The sequence below is a fragment of the Manacus vitellinus genome, unplaced genomic scaffold (assembly GCF_001715985.3).
Source record: "Manacus vitellinus isolate BGI_N305 unplaced genomic scaffold, ASM171598v3 scaffold_12_pilon, whole genome shotgun sequence".
In the NCBI taxonomy this organism is placed as follows: domain Eukaryota; kingdom Metazoa; phylum Chordata; class Aves; order Passeriformes; family Pipridae; genus Manacus; species Manacus vitellinus.
This window is the reverse complement of record NW_021938949.1, coordinates 511,102-536,869: the sequence shown is the minus strand read 5'-3', so window position 1 is coordinate 536,869 and position 25,768 is coordinate 511,102. Positions and strand designations below refer to the sequence as shown.

The window sequence follows — 25,768 nt, the reverse complement described above, 5'->3', positions numbered from 1 at the left end:
GGACTCCTGCACAGGGACACAAAGGGGGAATGGGAGGGTGAGTTAAATCATTTCATCCCCCCGTGGATGCATCGCTTCCTCGGGGTGTGTTGAAGCCACCGAGAGCCTGTTTCCCCGCAGGATCCGAAGCCCCGAGGCGGCAGACGGGCCGGGGTATCCTCTCCATGGGCACCCAGGCACATCCAGCCCCTCGGGGGAGATCGATCCCGGGCAGTACCGCTACCTGGTGCCCTCGCCGAGGCTGCTGCTTCTCCAGCGACCTCAGGGATGACTCGGGGCACGCTCAGGCGGCCCCCCAGCGCCCCATCCCTCCCGCACGGCCCCCGGCACCCCCGCCCCGGCACCTCACCGCCCCGGACGCGGGATCCCGCGCTCGCCCTGCGGGGAGGGAACTCCCTCTGGCGGGGCGCCGGAGCCGCGCCGGGCCGAGCGCGGGGGTCCCCCCTCCGCCGCCGCTCGCCCGCGGGGAGGCGGGCAGGGCTCGCGTGGCCCCCTCGCCCACCCGGGGCGGGCCTCACCCCCCGCCCCCGCCCTGGCCTCCATTACCTCCCGCCTTCCATGTTCCACCGGCTCCCCCCCGCCCGCGCTGCCTCCTCGGTGCTTGCCGCGTCCCCGCTCATCCGGAGGTGCCCCGCAGCGCTGCCCCTCCGGGACGGCCTCCCCCGCACCGACCCCCCTTCCCGGGGAAGCGGCATCCACCGCTCTAGCCGCGGTTCGCGTCACGGGGAGCGGAGGGGCGGGAGGGTCTGTCCCGCTGGAAGTCCCCCTGACAACCAGCGCCACTGGCCGGAGGGCCGCAGACCTCCCATCCCGCGGAAGCCCCCGGGCTCGTCCCGAGGGAGGCATCTCTTCCTGCCGCACGTTCGCTCCCCCGGGCTCCGGCCCCGCTGCCTCGGGGGGCACCGGGGGCGTCGCGTTTTCCTCCATGGCCGGTGACTCCCAGTGAGAGAGACTGAGTCTTGTCCTGGGGGCTATGGTGAGGGAAACCATCGCCTTTTGTTTCTCCTCTCTCCCCCCTCCCTGGACGAGCTCCCGCCCCGTTTCTCCACGGGAGCCCCGAGCCCCCTCTCTCGCTCTGCCCCTACCTCGAAGCTTTCGCGGCTGTTTCTTGTTAATGCGGCCCCTCACCCATCCATCCCACGGGCAGGGCTGCTGGGGGGGCCTTTGTGCTGCCTCAAACTGCCTGTACGAGGGTTCCGACAGCTGCTCCAAAGTGGGGCTCCGCTGCCTTGGGACTGATCCGAAACACGGGCTGAAGGATCCTGTCCACCGTGTAACTAAAGGAACGAAGGATAAATCCACCGGGCAAACTAATGTGGAGGGGACAAGATCCCCCAGCAAGGCAGCAGCAGGGTCTGATGTGGTTTCCTCCCCTAAGAAATGAGGGAGCTGCAGCTCATTTGCTGCTAAAAACATGCCAGCAGTCGTAGGATCAATCGCAAAACCCCGTTCTCCTGGCTCATACCCCGTTGGATCAGAAAAGCACCTTTTTGTGTCAAGTCACCAGCCTCCAAAGGAGCCCACTGGCTCCATAATCGGGGTCCACCAGGCACTGGCAGCGATTTAACAAGACACCAGCCCTGCTCTGGCACGATGCCCCTCAGCGCGTGGGCCGTGCAGAAACACACGCGTTAAACGGGCGCCGCACGGGATGTGTTATTTTGCACAGCACGTTCTGGCAGAGGCCGAACAGGACTAATATGTCACACCCAGTGCAAACACGAGGTGATCCCGACTCAGCTGCCCGGTGGAGGAGCTTGCAAGACGGAGCTGCAGATTCGGGTTTTGCAAGGGTCAGGGCGAGCCCCGTGGCTTATCGTCCCCAGCCTGCTCTTTTCTGAAGGTAGGCACTTCCACACAGCCCCCGTGCATTCGAGAAATTGCCGAGAAGTTTTGGTGTGAGATGTGAGTACTGTGTTTCTTCCCTCTGAAAATCACATTATCCGTGAAAAGATTTTTTTTTTTTTTGGACATGGAGGCCTGGGAATCGGCTGCTCTCAGGGAGTGTCCCTCACCATCTGCTCATACATCTGTCAAATCCACTCACAAAACCCCTGCCCAGAGTCCTTGCTCGGGAAACTGTAGGATAGATTAGCACTCCTTTTTATTTTCCTGTGCTGCTATGATGTGAATGCAAGGAAAAAATCAGATGGAAGGGATATTTTGTTAGTTTCGAGGCAGGTCTGCACATTTTAAACACACACAGTTTAAATCTCAAGGGGAGGCAGAGCTAGAGGGGAAACCCTTGGCCACAGCTCAGCCATGCATCAGCTGTGGGAGCAGAGGGTGTGCTGGTCCTCCCCCCACACACCCCCTTCTTAAAGCCTTTTCAAGGTTTTTTATTATTATTTCTATTTAATATTTCCCTCCTGTGGTGACTAATGAAAACATCTAAGCTTTTGAATGTTTTCATGAATATTTATTAATTTTCTTGAGGGTTTTTTTAATTCCTTTTTTCCGTCAGTTTTATCTGCCTGAATTTTAGATAAGTTTTCTTTATTACATTTGTGTTCTTGTGGTTTTTTTTTTTTTACTTGTGGGACAATGAGGAAAGTAAAAGAAAATTATCTGCTATTTGATTTTGCTCCTCAGGGCCCAAATCCTGTAAGGAATCCTCCTTCATCCAGACACCCAAGGATGTGCAAGTATGAAGCTCAGTTGCTGATATACATTTCACTTGTCATTCTACAACAGTTTTCTATTAGCTGTGTAGATAACTACAGATATGTACATACACAGATGCATGAGCTGCTCCTGTAACATCTAGATAAATCCTTAAGAAGGCTTCTAGATATCTAGGGCCAGATTCACAGTACACAGTGGCTATTGCTGAGTTTGGAGTCAAGTTTAAACTCTTCTGGCAGGCAGCAGAAGCAAATGAAGGATGTAGAGTTTAGATGAGCTACATTGTCCTTTGGAAGGGGAGAGAGGTGCCTCTGTCCTTCGCCACAGACTATGCCAGGAGTCCAGCATCAGGAGGCTCCTAATTCTCTTCAATTAAGTAGAACAAATTGAGACCTTATCTTTAAAACCTACCTTCATTCCAGCAGAGGTTCAACCTGCTCTCATATCTCTGATCCAGAGACAACATAGTGCAGGGAGATTCTTTAAGTCCTCCCCACAAGACAATAGTGGTCAGGTGCAAAAGCCCCTATGAGCAACTTCATCCCAAATTATCTGTTTGTCGACTCACCTGACAGACCTTCAGACACACAGTATAGGCTCCCAGGCCTGAGAAAATACTAAGTCAGCCTTTACGTCACCATCTGCACTGATACAAATGCTGAAGAACACTTTCCTTGAAAATATTTCAGTAATGATGCAAATGCTTCCAATAATTTTACTGATGTTGTTTGTGGAGGAAGGAACCCAGGCAGCTCCTCCATGTTCACCTCCCCCTCCTGGGGCCTTGGGTATCTGGATGGATTGCAATGGTCTTTGATGGACAACAAAGGCTCTTTGTTCTGTGAAAGAAGCAGAGAGCCAGAGAGCTGGACCAAAAACAAAAGAATAAAGTGTGCAGCAATGCAAATGATCTTTCTTAGGGAATTAACCCCTTCCACCATCCCAGCCCCTCCACATTCCCTACAGAAGGGCCTTTCCAGCTGCCAGCGTCTGTTCACTTTCATCCTATAGCTCTGCTTCGGGCTGTCAAGCTCAATCACTGTCAAAATTGCTGATAATTAATTATTACCTCCTTCTTCACCTCAGAAAATTGTAAAAGCCAACTAACTCTCTTTAAACTACTGTAAAGGGCCTGGAAGATCAATAGTGGCGTGGACATCCAGCCTTGGCTGGGGTTTTTTGATTTAACCACATCATTATAGCCAATGAGAACTGTTAGACTCAAAAGCATGTTACACTGGTGTCTCCAGAGCCAAGATCCTTCACTGAGAAAATTTTCCTGGTAAGCTTAAATTTGATTTTAAAATCAATCCAGTCACACTGGTACCACGTAAATAAAATTTAACCTTAAATAGATTTAAATGTATCTTCCACTGGTTTGATTTAATTCAAAAAATGGTCAGCATCTAAGTGGCTTCACTTGCATTGAGAGTTGGCATTGTTGAAGGCAAATTAAGTTCACATGGGTTTAATTATCAAAACACAACCACATGCAGCCTTACTTTGAAGTGAAAATGGAGGGGCAGAAGTGTTTGAAAGTAAGGGTTTGTTTGATCCACCACTGGAAGCAGAACTGGACAAGCACATGTGCAGGTACACAGACAACTGTAGTATTGGCAATGGTACTAGAAAAAAACAAAATCTGTTTTGGGAGGTGTGTAGACCCTCCCCATCCACCTACCTTGGAGTTTTATGCGTTGTCCCAGGGTCATCCAAAAGCTCTGGACAGCACTGCACACCATCTGAAGCTATCCTTTCAGACTGCAGACCCAAGCTGCACGACTGAACTCAGCATTGCAGCTGTTTCTGACCCCTCTGCAACTGGTCTCTTTTACAGGCAACAGAGTTCTTCCTTCCCTCATTTGCATGTGAATCCTTTGCAGCTTAAAAAGCCCTGCAGTGATCAGAAGTCTAGTTTGGGCACAAACATTTAGCAAATTCCCCTTAAGGATGAAAGATGGTCAGAAGCTGTCACTCACACTAGAGTTTCCTGTAATTATACGTAACATTCTTTTTGGTTTTAATCAGTTCTGAAGCAGTATTTCCAAAACAGCTATTTCTGAAAATATTTGGTTTCCTGAGTTTCCTACACTGCTGTAACAAGAATACCCATCTGCAAAACCCATCCACATCTCTGCTGTCCACTGCTGCTTCACCCAGGTGGATGGACTGCTCCCAGTCAATATCAGGAGACTGAAAGCCTGGGATCTGGAAAATCAGCTAGTTTCCAATGACCTAATGAATGGATAGGTCTTAGTAGCTAACCCCAATGTCAGTCCCTGGTAGCAATGGGAATTTAGCTGAGAACTTGGAGTAGGAGGGGAGAGGATTGCATTAAACTTTTTGCTCTGATGAAATGATGGCTTAAAAGCACTGCTAGGAAGGCATCTTATCTCTCTGGCTAAGAAAGCAGATGCAATTTCCTAGAAATTTTTAAGCTTTGACATGCCAGGAAGTGTAAGATCTCACTGCAGCTGTTCCAAAGATCACTGTAAATAGGTTTCCTCCCCCCTAGTCTGCAGATGACAAGGCAGTTCCATCATGTCACGGCATAGTGGGAACTTTACTGTGTAATTCAAAATCACAAATATTTACAAAATTACAAAATAATAGCCAAAAGCTCATTTTACCCTGTTCCCTGTTTCGATGGGAGCCCTGCTGTTTCTTCCAGACGGTAAGTTGGCCTCTTGCCCAGACCATATATCTCTTATGACAGGCTCCTTAAGGACCAAATCTAAATGGAAGCCAAAAGAAATATGTCTTACTAAGTGACACAAGGGTAACTTTCTGAGTCTGATTCTGAGCCTGTTTTAACTGCTTTTCACGGACACAACTCCGCTGGCTTTAACTGCATTAATCCAGATTTGTACTGATGCAAGCAGAGAGCCCCAGTGCCTTTGACACTGGTACAAAAACAAATTTCTAAAAATGCTGAAGTTGCAGCCAGTGACCCAGGCAGTATTTTAACAATTGCATTCACATCTGGCCTCTGGAAGATTTCTCAGTTGTTTTTCTGCCTCGTTGTTAGCAGAGCCAAATCACTGTATTACCTTGGGTGAGGGTGAAGCATTCACGGTCTCTTACACCTCACTGCTGCTAAGAGAGCTGGGGAACAACTGGTACCCACTGACCAAAACAGAATAATCTCTTGACTGAGCCTTGTCCTAGGCTTTCAGGGCCACACTGTCCCTGCTCCTGATACAGCTACCACCATTTTCAGGAGTCTGAGAAAGGCAGGTGTAGGTGGTGGTGGAAGTAAATAGTGCCATCCCAGGGGACATCAAAGCTTTTGCCCTCCTCTGTGCCTCTGCCAGAGCTGTTCTTCATCATTTTCTCCAGCAAATACTGCAGCAATCCTTGGTGAAGCGGACACCAGGGTGAACATTCAGCCCACCATGAGGGTTACAAGCACCTCTGAAGCTTGAGCTGCTCAAATGTAGTATCTCAAGTTGGATTCATGGAGAAAATATTCCCATGATGCACCTATTCTTTTCTTCTTTTTGGCACTTCATGTTATTCATAAGGTGCATTTCTCGTGCACCTCACTAGATATGTGGCTCTGCCTTCTCAAACACTCTCATCCAGGACTGGATTTTACTTCTACCTGATCTAACACAAATTTGCTCAGGAAAACTGTAACAACCTCCACCTCTGTTTGTGTGTATCTGGGCTCACCGCTGGGCGTGGTCTGTCCGTCGTGTTGCTTTTGGGCTGAACAGAACTGGGACAGGAGCAGAACCACTGGGCCCACAGTGCCAGTGCCTGGCAAAATGCTGCTGAAATCAATGGCACAATCAAAGTGCAAAGGACAGGTGGTGACTGATGTTCTGTGGGGGAGGGACAAAAAAGAAGTGTGAGGAAGCCTGATGCTGTGCACTGATACCAGCACTACAGGTAAGGTGACAGGATGAGGATACCCCGCAGTTTGTCTGCTGAATAAGTCTGTCCTTGTTTCTGTTCTTCTTTTTACTTCCCCCACGAGTTCCCAGCAGTGTTCATCCCACTCTTGTTTTGGGAAGGCACCCTGACTCAAATCCTTTTCTGTTGAGAGGAGAGATTGCAATTTAGCTGGTCTGTAACCGTCTGTTTCCATTCATTCCTGAGGTTTTCCAGCTGCCCACGAAAACAATGCACCGATACACTCTGTGCAGACTTGAACCACATCCAGAACAAAGGGTTAGGTGGGGCTGGGAGATTCAGGGAGTTTTCTTTGTCCTGGAAAATTGAGTGGATACTGGCATGATGTGGTCAGAAAAAAGATGGTAAGGAGCAGTCTGCTGATATCCCAACCCACACATGGTCCACTCACCAGACTTCAGGGTCAAGCATCCAGATCCTTACTGGGCAAGTGTCACAAATACCAAATTCAAGCATCTAAGAGCTGGGAGGAAAAACAAACTGAATTCCAAGCAGGGCTGATGCACTTTCACTGATGTAGAGTAGACATATTTAATCAGAAAGGTTGTAATATTTATTTAATTTTTTCATTAAGCTCTCTCCCTTCCTTTTATCTTTTTTTTCCTTTTCATGGAGAGGCATAAAGTGAGTAATAAAAATTGCTAACAGTAAAACTTCTTGATTTATACCACCAGCAGCTCTCAGGCAGAACTCCCTGTTGAGTTTGAGGGAACAGCCTGATTAAACATTGATGCCACAATATGGTCTGTCTTAGCAACAACACTCACAAGTGAAATTCATCTAGGATATAAACCGTGACATTTAAAATGCCTGTTGGGTGAAACTTGACCAAAAGAAAAAAAAATAATTGGTGTGCGTGACTCTGGGGTATAAAGGCAATTGCTGTGCCACTTCATGGAATGTTGTGTGTGAATCACTGAAGCTATTAAGTCTTCTGCTGCCTTTTTCCTGGCCTCAAGAGGTTAACTCCTTCCCAGAGCCGTTCACTGGGGTGGGAAATAAGAACCGTGTGCCACAGAGCTGTGTCTGGTATGTGGTGATCCAGATTTCGGGTTGTTTGCCTGAGGGACCCACTGGAGAGAATAATAAGGGGGTTCAAAACAGGAATATTCTTCCTGCCAGAAGTGGTCGTTTAACCAGGCCTTTGCTTATTTGTTGGGGGAGATTACTCACAGGGTCACCTGGCAAAAATGACTGGAAGTTATGAAAGAAAGGGCCTCCTGCCAACTATTTAAGAGAAAGAGGGAGAGAAATGGGGAAGAAAAAGGAGAAAGAGCAGTGAGTTGGCTGCAGGGAAAGGGACGTTTTGTGATTCAGAGGAGAAGCCAAGAACCAAGGCTGTAAAGGGAGAGAGAGGACCCTGGGCTCCTTAGAAGGCTCGGTGCTATATTCTGGTGGCATTCAAGCATAATTTGAAAGCTGAGGTACAGGGAAAAGGCACAGACACTTACATGTGGCTTGTGGAGCCCTTACTGCAGAGGTGGAGCTCTAGAAGGGGTGAGCAAAAAGCACCAGAGTGACCTGGGGTTTGACTCTGGTTCTGGAGGTGTAGGGCAGCTGAGCTTCCCCATCCCAACTCCAAAGAGGGGCAAAGAGAGCCTGTGCTACAAAACCAAGACCAGGAGGCTCAGCCAAGTCACTCATGGGTTGTTTGTTGTTTGCTGTGCCCAAAGAGCTGCTCTGGGAGGTCTCTTCTGAGAAACCCCCATAAATCTCAGCCTGGACTGTTGTCACACCAGCAGGGACCTTCTGGGGCCAAGGCAGGGTGGACTCACACAGAGTTTGGCCTTGATCATGCCAACAAGGGAAGCTGTGACAAGGCAGCAGCGATGCACCCACTGAGATCCAAGGACAAAGAAAATATACAGACCCAGCACAGTTCCCTGCAGCTTACACCACTTCGACAAAACATCTGGTCACCCGGAATAAAATCCCTCCCCTGTTCTAAGCAGATCAGGTCCCCTCTGAAACAGCAATAGGAGCTGCTGCATCTGCTCACACCATGGCCAGGCTTCAGCCCCAGGAGAATGAGGCCTTCACTAAATCAGGCCAAGCTGCCTGCTTTATCTTACACTCTCCTGTGAGTAACTTTTCTTATTACACCTCTTTACACAAGCGCCAAACCCCAAGCAGGCAGGAAAGCCATCCAAAATGCAGAAGAATTATGACAGAGGCTCCAGCATCACGGGGTTTTGGAAAGGTTATTCATTTAGTGAAGAAGTAACTGTGCAAATCGAACTCTCTGGCAGCATTTGTGTGATGATAATCATGCTGATTAAGTGTTTGAGCCTCGGGATACTCTGGGAACGGCACTAGGACCTAGAAAATAACCACCCCATGCTTTTGGAAGACAGCTGAAGGCTCTTCCTGTTCTGCTCTGTAAGTGATCCATCTCCTCTCACAGAGCTGTTCATTTTGGATGCAATTGCTCAAAATATGCATTACTTATGGTCATACAGATATATACAAAGGGGGGACTAGCAGTTGTGCTGTTAACCCTTGAGATTCCCATTAGGCTGAGCCATGCAGTGAACAAAAGATTCAGAGCCTGGTTTTACTACAAATGACTTTGATAAAGACATTGCATTAGCTAAGGTTATTAAGTTAGGGAATATACTTTTCCTCTCTCCTCTCTAAATTTGGCTTCGATCTCCATTACCATTTATTATGAGGAAGATGCTCATTCTCCTGATTTCTGTGTTGGTGAAGGAAAGGAGAAGCTGATCAAACCAATGGCCTTGATTCACTTCCAGCCTTAAATCTGATATAACAGTTTCCTCTAATCAGCAGTCTACAAGGGTGTCAGCGAATATCTAATGTTTAATTCTCAGGGAGTTACAATGGCACAGAAGTGACAGGAGAAAAGAATTAGGACAGAAGAAATGCTATTTACCTTAGTCGGCTGCTTTGGGGCTTCCCACCCATCACCACCACCTCCCCTCCAAGCCTGAATTTCACAACTAAAGCACTAAAATGATAAAAAGAATAGCTGCTTTGCAGAGGCACTACTGAAACATGCAGGCTTGGAGCTCCTTAACGGGAATGGAAATGTGAAGAGTGACTTTTAACCATCTAGGATCACGCACATGCTGTGGGCCAGCTATTCAGCTGTGCTAAATTGGTGCAGTCAGGCTAAATAAACTTGATTGAACTATCTGGCTTGCTTGATGAGCCAGCTCTGCACCAGGCTCCTGATCCAGCGGGTGCCCCTCTGGGATGGGCCGCAGTAGCCAAGGCACAGCTCTGGGCCTGCCCTAATTCACACTAATTGCACCAACTGCCTCCAGCTCTGGGTAATCACCCTGTGCATCTGGGAAATGAGTGTCCCTGTCAGTGCTGCACCCAGCAGAAATCAAGAACAGCAAAGGACTGACTGACATCTCCTGACACAGTGTTGGTTCTTTTCCATACGAGCTGAAATGTTCTGCTGCGTTTTTCAAGAGGTGATTTGGACACAAATGGAAAACACGCTGATTTGAATGGGTTTTATTATTATTATTGTTTTTACTATTATTCATACTATTGTTCTTCTGTCTTGCTGGGGAGGTGTTGGGGAAGGAGAACCTTCTGAAATAAATCAGTTCAAGCTTTAAAAAGCTGGTAACCTGTGTCCTCCCCTGGAGCTTCCATCATCTTGACAGTAAGTTAATGCTGAGGAGTCAAATACCAAATTAAAAGAAAAAAAAATAAACAAAGAACTAGAACAAGGGAAACTCTGTCTGGTACTTCTTTCCAGCCAAAGAACTCTTTAATAGCAAACTATTAGACAAATCCCAGGCCTAGGGGGTGTTACAGAGGTTTTGGATTCCTACCAGAATTATTTTTTTTTTTTGTGTATCTAAACCTGTATTGTCTGAATGCAGCTGAAAAGAAGAATCATTCTGTATAATCAGAAGTTTTTCCAGTGTCATGGAAGTCCCTGGTTCTGATGAGATGTGCAGTCCTTAATTATCAAGGGACCTGGCTATTACATATCATTTATTTATAAGTTTAAAGAAGAGAAGTCTGAAATATTTGAAATGCTGAGTGTCAGCTCTGCAGTTGGACCTGTACAGAAATGATAAATTCCAGAAGTCAAAATGGTGTTCGCCTGCACTTTTTTCTCTCTTTTTAGAAGGCAAATGGCGAATGAATCTGGCCCCAACCCCCAGTGAAAAAAGAAGCTCTATCATTTTCAGAAAAATCATTTCAGAGGGCAAGTCAATAATAGCAGGACACATACAAAATAAAACCTTTGAAACTGTATTTGTATTATTATTATTATTATTACTACTATTATTATTGTTTCAGATGACTCAAATGCTATTGTTTTCTTCTTCCATTACCAGCCAAGAAAATCAAAGACAACCACATAAAGTTTTGCAAATCTCAGCAGTTTTGATTCCCACTCACATTACTGGAGCAGCTGTTGCACTCACAGAGTTTAGCAGGTCGGCTCTGCGTGTGGACTGGCCCACACTGTGCTTTGTCTTCTTGAAAACTTGATTTAAGAGCAGGATTTATGTGCAGCCTACCCTGCAGAACTAAAGAGAGCTTATAGTATTAGGCACGTTGTGGTGTCAGAGCAGGCTCAGTTATGTGCTGGTACATTATAGCTTTTATAGCACTGGTTCCTGTACAGGAAAGAGACTGATTTTAGTGTTGGCCACCTCCAGTAAAGTATGCAAGGAAGACATCCATCCTATGGACACTCTTTACTGTTTCTCCTCCAACAGCACAAAAAATGGGGAAGGTCAGCTGAAACCACAGAGTCTTACCTGTCCGTGAGTCAGGATCATTCACCATCATCACGGGGCAGCAACGTCAAACCTTGAAAGCACCTCTTCCAAAACATGAATAAACCTGTGCTGACCATGAGCAGGTTGCCTTGCCTGGTGTGGTGTCTTGCAGGGAAGGAGCTGCCCTGCTCTCTTACCCCGTTGCAGATGATGAGCAATGCTGGTAACCACCACGAAATACTCACATGAGAAAAGGTCTGTCTTAGTTTATATCAGGCTAAACAGACTGAGTGGTGACCTACCAGAACTGCTGCAATGAACTAAACAAATATTTTTTTAAAATTGCATTTTTTCCCATGAAATAGCAGGGACTGATCCTTCACTGTCCCAGACGCTGGAGTATCCTTGCAGGAGCACACGAAAGTGTTCTGACTGAGAGGGAGCACTCAGTGCTTTTTGGACTGTGTGAGTGCAGGTGTGAATGCCTAGAGGACATGTGGATTTACCATAATCCACTAGAGATCATCATACTCAAAGAAGGAATTTGCATTAACAATTTCAGTATGATTTCATGTTTACTTCACGCACAATTTGACTGAATACACTGGTACATTCCTCCATATGTTCATATGCTTAAAGCAGGACAGCTTGACTTGATTACAAACTGTCTTATCCTGAACCACGTAAAGATGGTCAGCAGTCCATGAAAAACGTGGTGCAGCCACTTGCTCTTTCTTCAGTGCTTCTGTTGCTCCATGGAAAATTAATATACATTTTATTTCTGTCCTTTTCCACTCTTTTCCAATGTGTGTTTGCTTTCCATCACCAGTAAATATGGGAACAGCTCATACTGTGTGGGATGTTATTGCACCTCCTCTGCTACTGAAAGGTGACTCTTGGAACAAGAGGACACTTAGCTATGAGTCCCAACCACTGCAAGTTCATTTAACTGAATTTCACCTCGCCAATAAACCAGATTATTTAAAATGACAAACCAAAACAAATCACCATTTGCAATGTTGATGGTGCTGACTACATTATGCAGATATTATCTGACTGGGGACTTGTTAGCTATATCAGATTTACTCCTGGACAAGAGTTTGAGCCCATGGATAATAAAAATTTCAAGGTCAAACCTGTTTTCACCCAATTTTCTTTTGACTTCAACACAACAGGGAAAAGAAAGTGACAAGTGAACTAGGCAAAGCATGGGAGCCAGGTTATCTGTCAACGCTCCCAGAATATCACAGAATCACAGAATGGGTAAGGTTGGAAGGAATCACTGGAAGTTGTCTGGTCCAACCTCCCAGCTCAAGCAGGGTCCCCTTGAGAACATTACTCAGGGCTGTGTCTAAACAGCTTCTGAATATCTCCAGGGAAGGAGGCTCCACGACCTCTCCGGGAAACCTGTTCCAGTGCTCATTCACTGAGATGTGTCCTCTCAACACTTTTACCCTGTCATTGCTTATACTTTAAGAGTGACCAGGGCTCTCCTTCTGGTGCCAGAGTTCAGAGAGACCTTTTCAGGCTCTTCATTTCCTTTCTGCAGTCAGTCAAAGAGGTCACTGTTGAGCCAGACTTTCTACTTAAGGAAGTAATAAAACAGCTCTAGCAGACACTGAGGAGTGGATTCATTTTCACCAGGTCCAGAGAGGTGTCTCTGGAGGAGGAGAGAAGAAATCACAGGAAGGTGTGAGCGTGGGGCAGCCTCAATAGCAGGATAACACCTCTTGAATTCCCCAGGGAAGGGAGGTGGCTGTGCAGCCCTTTCGCCTGTGAAAGCAGTTAATAGAGATACATCTGAGCTGTGACAATATCACACATGCCAGCAGAGGATCAGTAGGCAGTTTCCTCCTTACCTTCACTATATGTACATGTACCAGGTAATATAGCCATGCAAAAGCACTGCAGTTGCTCAAAAGCACTGCAGTCGCTCAAAAATCTTCCAAGGATTCATTTGAAAGAGATATTCCATCAAATTTACGCATTATCCAGCTACAAAGAAAGGACATTCGTGTATGCAGGCATTCTGGCAGGAGCTATTTGCTTTGGGGCCAGATGTAATTCAAAGTTATTCTGAATATTACACTGCAGCAGCCTGGCCAAGCACAGTAATGCTGATTATTAGGGTTTTCCTGGTTTTCCAGATGGATCTGATTTCATTTAGTTCTCTCTCTGGTAATTAATAACTTGTTACTTTTGTTCATCTTGAATCTTAGTTTTATCTTTGGCATTTTGTGGAATAGTTTCCAATTTACTTAATCCATTTCTTGCCTCCTCGGTGCACGTAGCTGAACTCATTCAACCATACACAGTTTAGTGATGTGAAGCTCAAATCTGCTGCACAATCTCACATCCACTTCACATCGAGCTGGCACTTTTGTCATTTATATTTCATACGCTATAAACTCACAAATCATACCATTTCATACTAGAGCAATGTCAATAATGTTTTTTTTTAAAGAGAAACACCCTAACCACTAGCAAACATATGGGATCTGTACATTCTGTCCTTTAAACAAGTGCAGATTTAGCAAGGAGGGGGAGGGAAAAGGAAGAGAACGAGAGCCACGTCCCCCCACTGCCAACGCAATGCATGTTCCTGCAGCATCAGTGTTTGGATTAGGCCCATGGCCACCCTACTTAGGTTTCAAATCAGGAAAAAAATAGACGGAATTCAATTCCTCGCTGCCAATTTTTAGTAAGATTAGACTTCAGCATACAGAGGATTTTTTTAAATAGCCTTCACATGAGACCAGCTCTTTGCATTGAGAGTGTGTTCATAAATGGGATATCAGATGTTAATAAATGATGAGTATTTACTCTGTAGGCATATTACAGACGTGTAAAATGTGCTATAGGAGGCTAAACACTCGCTGGTTACAAACAGGCTCAGACACAACAGCACAGATTAACCAGACTGCCTTTTTTGTGCTTTAACTCCCAGTACACAGCACAGCTCACTCCAGGACTGGGGTCCTAAGCACTTCCACAATTTAAATGGCAAATATTAATCTAACAGAACATATAAACAAACAATTAGTTTGAAGTGTGCAGCTGAAGTGGGCTTGCACCCAGTAGCTGGATGTCGGAGCCAGCCTGTACGTCTGTGTGTACGTGCACAGTCCCACGCATCCCATCAAGGACAGGAAGGGATGTCAGTGGGTCCCTCCAATGCTCTGCATGGAGGGAAGTTGAGTCACTGAACACTGGAAACCAAAGAGCAGGATATCTGTGGTATCTGATCCCAGCAGTAGTGGGACAGTCACTCCTCAGGCTGGATGCACCAAGTGTCGAGAAAGCCAGGTGTGGGGGTTTCTGGGCTTATGCTGCTGTTCCCAGGGGAATGTGGGCTCATGGCTGTTCTCTATTTTCTTTTCTTTTGTCCTCCAAATACTTGGAGCACATGGGACTCCAGTTACTGTATATTTTAAAGCCTTTGTTCCTTTATCCTTCGTGCTGAACCGTGACATTGAACATGCTTCAAATGAACGAAAAGCCCCCTCTAAATCTCGTCACGATTCAGTGCCTGTCCTTCTGTGGGACCACATTTGGGGTTTTTTAACAGATTAATGGCCAGAAGATCACAACAAAGAGCACTGCATATGACTGAATATTAACTTTTAATAGAGTGCATTGAGCTCAGGAGCCGATTAGAGCCTTCATGAGGCAAGAGCAATGCTAATCCTGGAAGGACTCCTAAAATCTTTCGTAAGCTGCATTTAATTAAAAGAAAATGAAATACGCGAGAGTTGATGCACGTTGTGCATTTGTGCATCCCACTCAATGAATGAATCATTTCCCTGCCTTCTCTGACACAGAAATACCTTGCAACCCATTAAAGATATTAAATATTCTTACAGCTCCAGTGGACCACGTCACCACAAGCCACCCAGGCCAAGGCCATTGAAGTTCAGAGCTGAGCTGGTGTGACTGTAGTGCCTCTGCAATGGTTTGTGTAGAGGATAACATCCAGACAACAGCCTGTCTACAAGAGGACATGATTGCCTGTATCACTGCTAAGGCAAACATCACCCAAACTGTTGTTACGTTCACAAGGTAGAAATTTGTATTTTCAGACCCTCCATAATACATATAAAGCATATGTGCATCTGGGACAAATCTCAATCAACGGAGCTCTAGCAATGGTACCACTTCATCATGGGAAAAGCACATCTTTCTCACACAGGCCCTGTTCTTACCAGTTGCCCCAGTCCTGCTACTGGTAGAGAGCAACAGGGAGCCAAGAACCTCTAACTGGAAAGATGAACGACGAGGTGGATGATTGTGAATTGATCAAATGGCAGTCAGATCCTACTGGGATGCAGTATGGGACCAACCAGCCACCTGCCCTGGCACAGAGCACAGACCCTGCTCCTCCCCATTGCTCAGCCAAGGGCAGATTCCCACTGCACACCCACAGAGCAGCCCTGAAGGCACAGGCGCCTCACGCTCCTCCAGTGTGCTGGGGACCTGTCAGCCTCACTCACATCCCTCCAAGGGCTGGGCTGGGGTTAGATCAGCAGCCTTCCCACTGGATTAACACAGAGCTTTGCAGCTCTGCCGGCACCATGCCCGTGCCTGTCAGGATCCATCAGACAGCCAAGCCTTAACAACTAATAGAGTAACGGAGTGAAAGGAATAAAATTACCCCTTTCTGAAATAGCCAGAAAAACTCTTAGCTAAGGCTGAACGCAGCTTAGGATTTTACAGAAAGGAGGATACTGCACTTCTGGGGGCTGCACTGCAAGGGGAAGCAACCAGGCTTGGATGGTCCATAGCTGAAGGGGCAGAGCAGTTCCCACCCGTTGCCAACCACTGAATGAGGTTCAGGGCCACTGAAATAACCGGGATGAACCGGGAGCACTGAAGGGGCAGAAAGATGAGAAGAGGGTTGTGCAATAAGCAGCAGTGCTGCTTTTCTTTGCTGCTGATAGCTCGAAATGTCATTATCATGTGAAAGGCTTATGAATCAGGGAGCAAAAAAGGTTGCTCAGGTTTTGTGCCTTCAGGGTTGGGGTTTTTTTTAATATATTTTTTAATGTGTGCTGATCTAAGGTCAAAGTCACTCAGGATGAATGATTTCTGTCACCTTTGCATCGAGACCAGCATGTCACGCTCAGACAGACCCCAGGAGTCTCTTGGATCCTGCCATGATCCTCACGTGTCCTCACATGGCCTCCGACGGCTGCGCGCCCGCGCTCCCAACACTTGTGTGCACCAACGTGACCCCCTCCAGGCACCAGGAGTCAGCTGGGTCCATCACGTGGTGGTCAGGGCAGAGGGAACATGTGTCAGACCACAAAACTGCAGAGGGAGACAAGACCCCGGATCTGCTTGTCACCACCAGTTCTGGCCCACCACTCTCAAGTCCTCCCCATACCACTCCCAAGTCCTTTTATTTACTGCAGAGTAAAACAAAAAAGCAAATCCGTAGCGTGTAAATCAAGGTTAGAAAGGTTGCAAGTCTGTTCTCTCTTGAACTCATGTTCGTTACGGGCAAAAAAAAAAAGGCACTTAGAGCCGAAAGCTGGTGTTTGACAATTTATTCCACAGGCCAGTGAGAGGGGAGGAGGGCGATGCTGGTGGGGTGGAAGCTCAGCTAGAAGTAGTTGACGACCCTTCTGATGGACTGGACGCTGGCACTGCGCGCCTGCCACGCGTTGAAGTTGCTGAACTCGCCGCGCTCCACCACGTACATGCGGCCTCGGTAGTTGGGCTCCTCGTACAGCACCCACCTGAGCAGAGAGGGAGGGTCACTTGGGTCCCAACACTGTGGTCATGCCAAGTGCCCACGTGGAGTGGCTGCATTTAGGCACTGCAGCACCACAAACTACAAGGGTTTCCCTTAGTGTAGCCTGGCAACCATCCCCAGCTAGACTGGACCTTGTACTGGGTTACACCAGTGATGAAGCCTGGGAGCAGATGCTCCCCTCTTCACATTACTCTAGGAATGGATCTCTTTGAGCTTCACCGTGTGCAACAGAAACAATTTAATAGCCTGTGATAGTGCTAAAGAAGGACATGAGTCCCCTCAGCCCCTGGATAACCCTCTTTTGGACAGTAAGGAGAAATGTGCAACCCTTGATGGATGTTCTGCCTCTTTGAACTGACTCATTAGCTATGATGGGAACCATATTTAGTAATTTCTCTCTTTGTTAGTAATTCTTAATGGCCTCTTTGATGCTTTCCAACAGAGAGCAGGACTTGGCTTGGTTATCTTCACTTCATCTCTGCATCCAGAGTTAACCACAGCTTTACCTTGGAATGCAGTCAAATAGATGAAACACTCAATAACCTTGGTGACTTTGGCTTGCCTGACTTCTTCACCTGGCTTGGTTACATCATTCCCTGTGGGGATGGCTCATGGCATGTCTTTCACCGTTTGAAGGTCTTCAAGCCAGGAGCAATTCTAGTGGCCAAGAGGGATAATTTTGCTGTTTTCCTCTCCCTTCACCCCCCTTTAGTCACATTTGTCATGATATTAAAGTGGCCACAAGCGTCAGCTCTGTCCTCTATTGAAATCTCCCAAGCTGTTTAAACCAAGTTTTGCCATTGCTCTGACAGTTTTACAGTCATGTTTCCACTGTGTCATTGCTGAGCTGCTCATCTCTGCCTCTTTCCTCTCTTACCAATGTTTTTTAGGATTTTATAAAGATCTGTGCTGCTCGTCCCATCTATTGGCTCAGCCATGACAGCAGAGCAGAAATGCAATCCTCCAAGTCATTTGGTTTCTGTGGTCTGTTTTGCCAGGAACTCAGCGGGGACGTTGTGGCTGGGACCTCCTGTATGTGGGATTTCCAGGGAGAAATCCTTCAAGTACTGGATGGGTCAAAGACTGCTGGGCCTCCAGGGTCAGACAACAGCTAGAGAACTCAGATCAGTCTGAGCCAGAGCAAAAAAGCTGAAGGCTTGAGGGAAAAAGTTGTTTATAAAACCACCCACCCATGGGCATTATTTAAAAACAAAAAAAAAAAAACAAAAAAAAAAAAGAAAAGTTTAGGGTATTTAATCAAGTTATCTTACAGATTCCCTGACATATTTGGATTTGTCTTGTGTTTCTGAGAGGACACGAGGTGGGACTGTGCTGGTCCCTTTTCCCAGCTGCCTGTGCACCACTATGACCTGCCTGGTGCCCTTCTCCTGCCCCGGCCTGTGCCTGCACCATCGCTGCAACAGGCTTCCCACAAACAAGGAAGCATTCTTCAGCACTTTTTGCAGCCAGTTTGTATCCGAACTGGAATTACAAAGCCATCCTCAGACTTTTCCTCTGAAGTTCACTTTGCAGCACATGGAGAAGGCTGCCTGGTGCTCACGTGAGTTTGCAGCAGTTTGAGGTTGCCCTGAAGCCATGTACCCCCCATCACATATCCTGATGTGCACTGGCAGAGAGTGTCCTCAGCTTAATTAAGAACAATTCATAAAATTATCCTCCTCCTCTAGATACACCCCAGCATTGTTCCTAAGGCACACATGGCTTTCTTTGTTTCCTCCCCCGTACCTTCATCTTACACGCACTTCTCCATATCTTCATACGATTTGGACCTCTGTGGCCATCAGCTCACTGTCCCTCCCTCATGCACTCCTGGAAAGAGCTCCCAATCCTGTTTTCTGCACGTTTCAATCACTGCTAATGCTATTAGAGGTACTGCAAGGTGGTAGAACAGGGATGTCCACGGAGCACTGCTGGCCCACTGGGACATGGTGGTTCTTCCAGCTGTTCTCTGCTCTAGGACAACTTTCAACAGCACATGGACCCTGGGGAATAGAGCAGGGGGAAAAGCAACCTCTCATAGGCAGTGTCTTGCCCAAGATTTATGTGTTTCTCTCCAGACACATGGTTGATGTGTCTGCACAATCACATGGAGGGAATGGGACAGGCCTTGGGGTAGATGGAAGCACACTGAGTGACCTGGTGTGGTGACAAGAACCCACTGGCTTGTCCGTTTGGTTAGGGAAAGGCTGCAAAAAAAAAAAAAAAGAGGAATAAAAGGAATAGCAAAAAGATGGGGATGAAGTGTATTGGCAGTGGAAGGTGATGAGTGAAGGATTGTATGGTTTACTTAGCTATTCCCTTATTGCCAAAAATTTATGTTCTCTGAGACCGTCAGCAAGAGAGGAAATCAAGTCAGTCAGGAGCCCAGAAAAGAAACAAAAAAAAGGATGATCCTGTTCTCAAGCCCAGCATGGGAGAGCTGATGCAGGTATATAGCACACAGCCCTTAAACATCTTGGTGCTGTGTTTCATTGGCACATAAACCCAGAGGACATGGGAATAAAACACGCATGGAACCAGCTCAAACCCTATAAGTCAAAACTGACTGCTCCCACATGAGGAGGGGAATGCTGCAGCATCAACCTGAACCAACCAGGAGGCTTTCAGTGGGGCTGGAAGTCCCTCATTCTCCATGTAGGATTCAAGCAGTGCCACAGGTAGGTATCACCTCTGCTGAGAAATATGTGATGTTCACTGGGCAGCAGCATTTGGGTTCCTGTTCTGGTTGACATTTCACAACCTGCAGAACAACTACCAAACACTCCTAAATGCTTCAGCAGAATTAATGGTTGGTCTGCTTCCTGCAAGTTGTGTCACTGTGGTGTAGAAAAGCCCTTTTTGGGGTATTCTCTCCTGGGCCGCAAAACAAATTTAGCTTTTTTAAGCCGTTGTTTCTAAGCAGTCCTCTGTGGAGTGGCTGAGGCACAAAGGAGGACGAGATGAGCACGTCTTCATCTAAAATCAGATGATACCATATGTGATACTGGAGCTGGCTCTGCCCGTGGGAAGGGCAAAGCCACTCTCCACTCAACCTGCAACAGCTTCCGAGGAGGCGGCAACACCTCGAAACTGCTCCAAAATAGCAATCTCATTTCCAGCATGGTTTTAACAGCTTTATCACCACCCTTTCTGGCTGTGTGGGGTAACAGTTGCCAGCCCCAGAAGGGCAGCAGGGAAGGTGCTGGACACCCTTGGCCCCACCATGCACCATGCCAAAGGCAGACGTTTGTCTCCATTCCATGTTTCCAGATGATCCATCATCACTTCCCTCAGGCACGCCCGCCTCCACAAGCGCAGGCAGCAACTTTTTATCAGCACGTGACACCAGCCATGGATTTTGAAAAGGAAGCAAATATTTCTGTATCCAACAGATGTCACGTTGTGGGAATTGAGGGTGAAAATCACGGATGGAGGCCATGGCTGAAACTCCCTTCGTCTCCACTGACCCCCTGTCCTCTGCTCCACAAATGGCAGAGGATGGGTCCTGGGAGAGCTTTGCCAGGCTGTGCCCAGCATCACCTACACCTGCAGCACCTCTGGAGTCACCTGGGCTTATTTGGTCCATCCAAAGGAGAAAAGTGGTGCTGTGGGGTCCCTTTCTCCTCCCTGGTCTCACCTCTCTACTGTGGTATCTTTATCCATCCCTCCTGTAGCCTGGGGAGAGCAGGTCCCTCTGCACTGTCCTACCTTTTAACTGACTTTACAGACATTTCCAAGCATTTCCAACAACTGTCTTCCTGGGATCTGAATGTAATACTACAAACCTCAGCGCGTTTCCTCACCATGCTCCTTTCAGTGCTTGTTTTTTTTTTTTTTTTCAATTTTTTATCACTACTCAAGGACCTTGAGAAGTCATGTAACATGTTAACACAAACAGCCCAGGATCCCACGCGAGGGAGAGCAAGCTTCGTGCTCCCGATATATTTTGTAGGGGAAGGGAAAAATCAATCTGAAAAATTTAAGTGCTTGAAAGTTTCTGGGCAGCTTCCCAATTTCTCAAGCTCCAGGCTCTGCCACAAGGACCTGAGCAGTAAATTGGCCCTAAAGCTCTTGCCAGAGTACTCACGGGCTCCCTCTTGGCTTTACAGTGTTGGTACTCAAATGCCCAGCTCTAACAGGGTCCCCAGTGGGCTCCAGCCATTTCTTCCCATTGGGAGTGGGTAGCTCTGCTCCTTAGTTTTAATGAACTGCCATTGCCTAATCATAAGCCTGGATTTTTGGAAGAGCAGAGGTCTTGGTTGAATCAGAAAAAGGGGCCTGCAGGACACTCGCTGTCAGGGTGTCACAAGATCGGATGGCAACAACTGAAGGAAAAATGAACAGAAAGAGTCCAGCATTCCAGGCTGGAGGCTGGTGAGCTGCACAATATCCAGTCCAGGACAGGTGAAGAACAATGTATCCATGTTCCTTCCTCTGCAGAGGCTTCCCTCTGCCCTGTGCTTCCCTCCAGCCACCCTCTGCCCGGCTCTGGGAGGATGTTGTGGCATTCCCCAGCTCCCTTGCAGTAAAAACGCAATTGTGAGATAGAGGAAAAGGGAGACAGACAACCCATTGGACAACAAGAGAAAAAAGACATTTAAAAAGACAAACACCATAGAGAAAACACAAATTTCCACCAAAACAACAAGGAAAAGGCAAATCTTACATACTTCTGAGGCTTTTAGGGGCATCTGTAGTGGCAGGAGGATGAGGTTGAGCATCAGTAACTCATCTGCAAAGTGAGTTCATGAGGCACCAAGGGTGACCAAGACCCCCCCGGGGTGTCTGGGCATCACCACTGCAGTTGCCTCTGTCTTTCAGAAGCAGGATTTAATTTTAAGCCTCACTTGTGCCACCCAGGTTTCTAGTGTTGAAGCCTTGATGCACCAGCCGAGCCATGCACCCACCCTCCCCAAAAGCCTCTGCGCAGCTTTCAAAGTGGTATTTGGAAACATGATCAAAAATGTTAGGAAGGCATGAGGGAAGAAGGGGAAAAGGGAGAGAGGAAGGAAAGGAAAAGGAAAAAGGATCAAGCTGCTTTTAAACATCTTGTTCCATACACTGTAAAAAGATGTCTTGAAATGCTTGTAGCTTGTGTTTAGCTGCCACTCTTTGAAGCAGCTCTCAGTGGTCGGGCACCAAAATTCACCTTAATGCCCACTCTTAGGCTTTCTCCAATCCCCCTCACTCCCTGGAGTGCTGGGCACAGGGTGTGTGGGGCAGGGAGCACGGCAGGGCTGCGGGCCAGGACACGAGCAATTACTTACGCGCCGTCGCCGTACACTTTGAGGGCATTGATGCAGGTCTTGTCCCAGCCTTGTCCCTGCAGGAAGGAGCAATCTTCTGTCAGCTCCAGGCTGGGACCCCTAAAATGGCTCCCCTCGAATATCTCAATCCTGTAATGCTCGCCGTGCTGGGGACAAAGGGGTTCGAGTCAACAGTAACACAAAAAAAAGCAACGATTTATTTCTCCGGCTTTTATAAGACAAAGATGAAGATGGAAGGGTGCTTTGGAAGGGGAATGTGAAGAGCAGTCCAAGACCACTGGTGCCAGCATGCACAAAGCACGCACAAACTCGTGCTGCCTCCCAGCACACCAACCAGGAAAGCTGCCAAAAATCCCTCTCCCCTGCACCCCGCTGCACCTTCCTGCAGCTGCTGTGGACACATGCAAACACATCGCTCATGGGGTGCATATGCTCAGGCACATGTAGCCCCTCTTCCATACGCAGATCCACCCCCCCATCCCACAAACCCTTCATCCCAAATACAGCATCAGCTGCAGACCCGACTCTCTGTGCGCCCACACAGCAAAGAAAGATACGTATCCAGAGTGTACAAAGATGCTGGACTATTCCCCTAAACTAATTCGTGTTGCCTCCAGTTCCATGTGTAGCTGCTGTTCCTGATGGGAGATGTTGTGCCTTTCTTTGAGGAAAATGAAAACAGGGAGAAGAAAAGGAAACTTTCCCAGCATCGTCGTTGCTGCGTGAGCCCTTGACGGTGACACAACACGAATTACTCCGGGGAGATCTCTGCAGCCTGCGGCAGAGCTATGTGGGACAGACCGAGCTGAAAAGATATTTTTAAGCCAAATTCAAAGAATACCTAAATGCATTTTTCAAATAAACAATGTCAGCGCACAAGAAGGCCGGGCTGCGATGCCAAACTCCACAGCAGGCAGCCACCAGCAGCAGCCAAGTGGGTACCGTGCCTGAGCAAACATTCCTCCGGGAATCTGTGCTGCAGAAATGCCTCAAAGCACTTGCTGGCATCTTACAGGGAAAACCTTGGGCCCGGGAGGAGGAGCACATCCTTGTGCTGGCCAGGGTCTGGGGCCTGGGGCAGAGCACCCCTCCATGTACGGACCATGGAGGTGCTTTGGGAGCTGAAACAGACCCACTGTTGTGTGAAAAGCAGCTTCGGGGCCAGTGAGAAACCTCACCAGCTCCAAGAAGGCTCATCATTGCCCTGGGGGTCTTCAGTGATAGGACAGTCAATGGAAAGACCCAACTCAGATTCATTTTTCTTTGTCACCTTTTAATCTTCCCAATTAAACTTTCCTCTCGACTGTGCTTTTAAAAGCTTCGTTATGGGAGGGGAAAATAATGGTTTACTTTAGGATTACTGGGGTGGGGTTTGCAACAGCAGAGAATTCAGTTAGAATTTGCTAGGATCAGCCCAGCTGCCCTATAGGTCCAGTTCAGAGAGAAAGCCCTCAGGCTGCCCACTCCCCCTCCACATCCGTGGGGAGCCCAGTCTGCCACAGCTCAAACTTGCCTTGGGCAATGAATCTCCTACTGGATTCCCTGGCGCATATTTCATAGCAGCTTGCATTAAAAAGGGAAAGCACTTGGTACTAGCAGGACCTTGCCATCTCATCTGGAAAACCACAGGAATATCTCATCCCATTAAAGGCACTGCACTTCACTGTGGGAGGAAGAAGGACTTTCCTCCTGTCTGGGGACAGGGGCAACCGTGTCTTGGCTTTGTGGCCTTTGCAGAGCGCTCCAAGATGGGACAAACCTTCCCCAGGAAACCATTTCTTTCCCAACGGGACACGTTATTTCTAAAGAACACAGGTTTTCATGACGCTTATTCACGGGGCTCCCGTGACCAGGAGAAATAAAACCCAACGGTGCTCCGGCTGGGAGAGCCAAACGCCGCCAGCAGCTTCCAACTCACCATCCCAACGGGCCGGCAGGAGCCCAGGTGGTCGCTGCGTCCATTCCAGCGATAGAAATCGGGATACTCTCCGTGCTCCAGGATGTACTGCTGCCCTCGGAAGTCGGGGTGGTCGAAGCAGACCCAAGCTCCGCTCTGGACGCAGATGGAGTTGACCCGGTTGAGGAAACCTTGCTCCTGGAAGCTGTTGCAGCTGCCGCAGACGTCCAGCTTCCTGCCCGTGAAGCATTTGCCTTCGTAGAAAGTGATCTGGGGGGAGGGAGGAGAACGGGCCCGTGGTGAGGAGCAGCGGCATGGCCGGACCCCCATTCCGAGCAGATGGGAATCTCTTGCAGCTGCATCATTTCAGGGTGGTTTGGGTTATTTTAGCTGCTTTCCGGCACAAGGAGCACGACATCACTGGCATTTTTTCCTAAGAACCGCATTTGTTTTTCTGGGAACGCAGCGCATCCCGCGTTTACGACGCTTCTCGCCGCCTCGTGCTCTGTCGCACATATTTCCAGCAGGAATGTTTAAACAGGAAACTTGGCTCCCGAAACGCAGCTCCTTCTGCCGCACCCCTCCCCATCCCTGCTCCCGAATTTGCTCCCAGTATCATCACTCACGTCGCGTGTGCCGGGTCCATTATCCTCATCAGGGGCTCCAACCCGGAGGGCGCTCGGGCTCTCCGGCCCCAGGCTGAAAGGGAAGCGGTTGGGTCGTTACTTACTTTTCCTGAGTATTGGGACATTTTCTGCTGGCTGTTATCCAAGACCAAGAGCGGGAGCCAGACCAAAAGCGGGATGGACAGGACATTGGACACCCCACTATATAGGGGCCGGCGGGGGGGGCCGGGCTGGGGCTGGTGTCGCGAGGGCTTTTTAACAAAGCCGCGGGAACCGGGGGCTTTGCGCTTTCCTGCTTCGTAGGCAGAACCGCTGGTGACGGGGCCTGCTGAGTCCAGGGTTTTGATTTTGGGCAGATGATCTGACAAAAGATTTGCTTGGCAGGGCTTTGGTCGATTAGCAGTGCACATTTACCGCTCCTTTTTGGAGGACTTCTTTTTTTTTTTTTTTTTTTTTTGGTTGGTTCGTTTTTTCCCTCCCTTTTTTACTTTTTCTTAGAGCAGATAAATAAGTAAGGAAACAGCAGCATCTCCCTAAGAATGGTGCATAATTCCTCTGTGTTAGGTTTGCTGCCTTTAACTATCAGGCTGCTGCTTTTTTCCAGCTTCTTCCCACCTATTACAGCATGGCAGCCAAGAGCGGGCATCCTTGGAAGACTCCTCACCAATGCACACTGCACTCCATCCATCAAACCAATAGTTTCTCATTCAAACATCTTTAAATGGCATCTCTGAAAGCCAAGGACCTGATTTCCTCCAAAGCACAAATGTTGGGCTCACAAACCCACTGATGTTATTCAGAAACATCATTTTTAGGAATGTTTTGATCTTCCAGCACTGAAGCCCTGACTCACAGCTGTAAATCAGGATTAGAGGGACTTTTTGACCATAAAGTTACTATAACAAAGTGGCTTATATTGCAGCTATATGGGACCATAAAGTCCTTGTCTGTGTTATAAGAAC

The 25,768-nt window shown here is 47.8% G+C and overlaps 1 protein-coding gene across 1 annotated transcript; it reads right to left on the bottom strand.

Annotated features, from left to right (window-relative positions):
• Positions 1-16,816: 16,816 nt before the first annotated feature.
• Positions 16,817-24,931, bottom strand: CRYGN (crystallin gamma N). Its single transcript, XM_008934143.2, has 4 exons — positions 24,911-24,931; positions 24,202-24,450; positions 22,284-22,429; positions 16,817-16,999 (listed from the first exon to the last, which is right to left on the bottom strand). Exons 1-4 carry the CDS (start codon positions 24,929-24,931, stop codon positions 16,864-16,866), a joined length of 552 nt encoding a protein of 183 aa, XP_008932391.2. The 3' UTR covers positions 16,817-16,863.
• Between the last annotated feature and the right edge of the window lie 837 nt (positions 24,932-25,768).

What these genes read in the sequence shown, in the direction of transcription:
- CRYGN (XM_008934143.2), bottom strand. Translation starts at nt 24,931, where the DNA reads ATGTCCCAATACTCAGGAAAA. An exon ending in TGTCCCAATACTCAGGAAAA is followed by an intron (nt 24,451 to 24,910) that starts GTAAGTAACGAC and finishes CCCTCCCCCCAG; the next exon opens with ATCACTTTCTACGAAGGCAA. An exon ending in AAAGTGTACGGCGACGGCGC is followed by an intron (nt 17,000 to 22,283) that starts GTAAGTAATTGC and finishes CTCTCTGCTCAG; the next exon opens with GTGGGTGCTGTACGAGGAGC.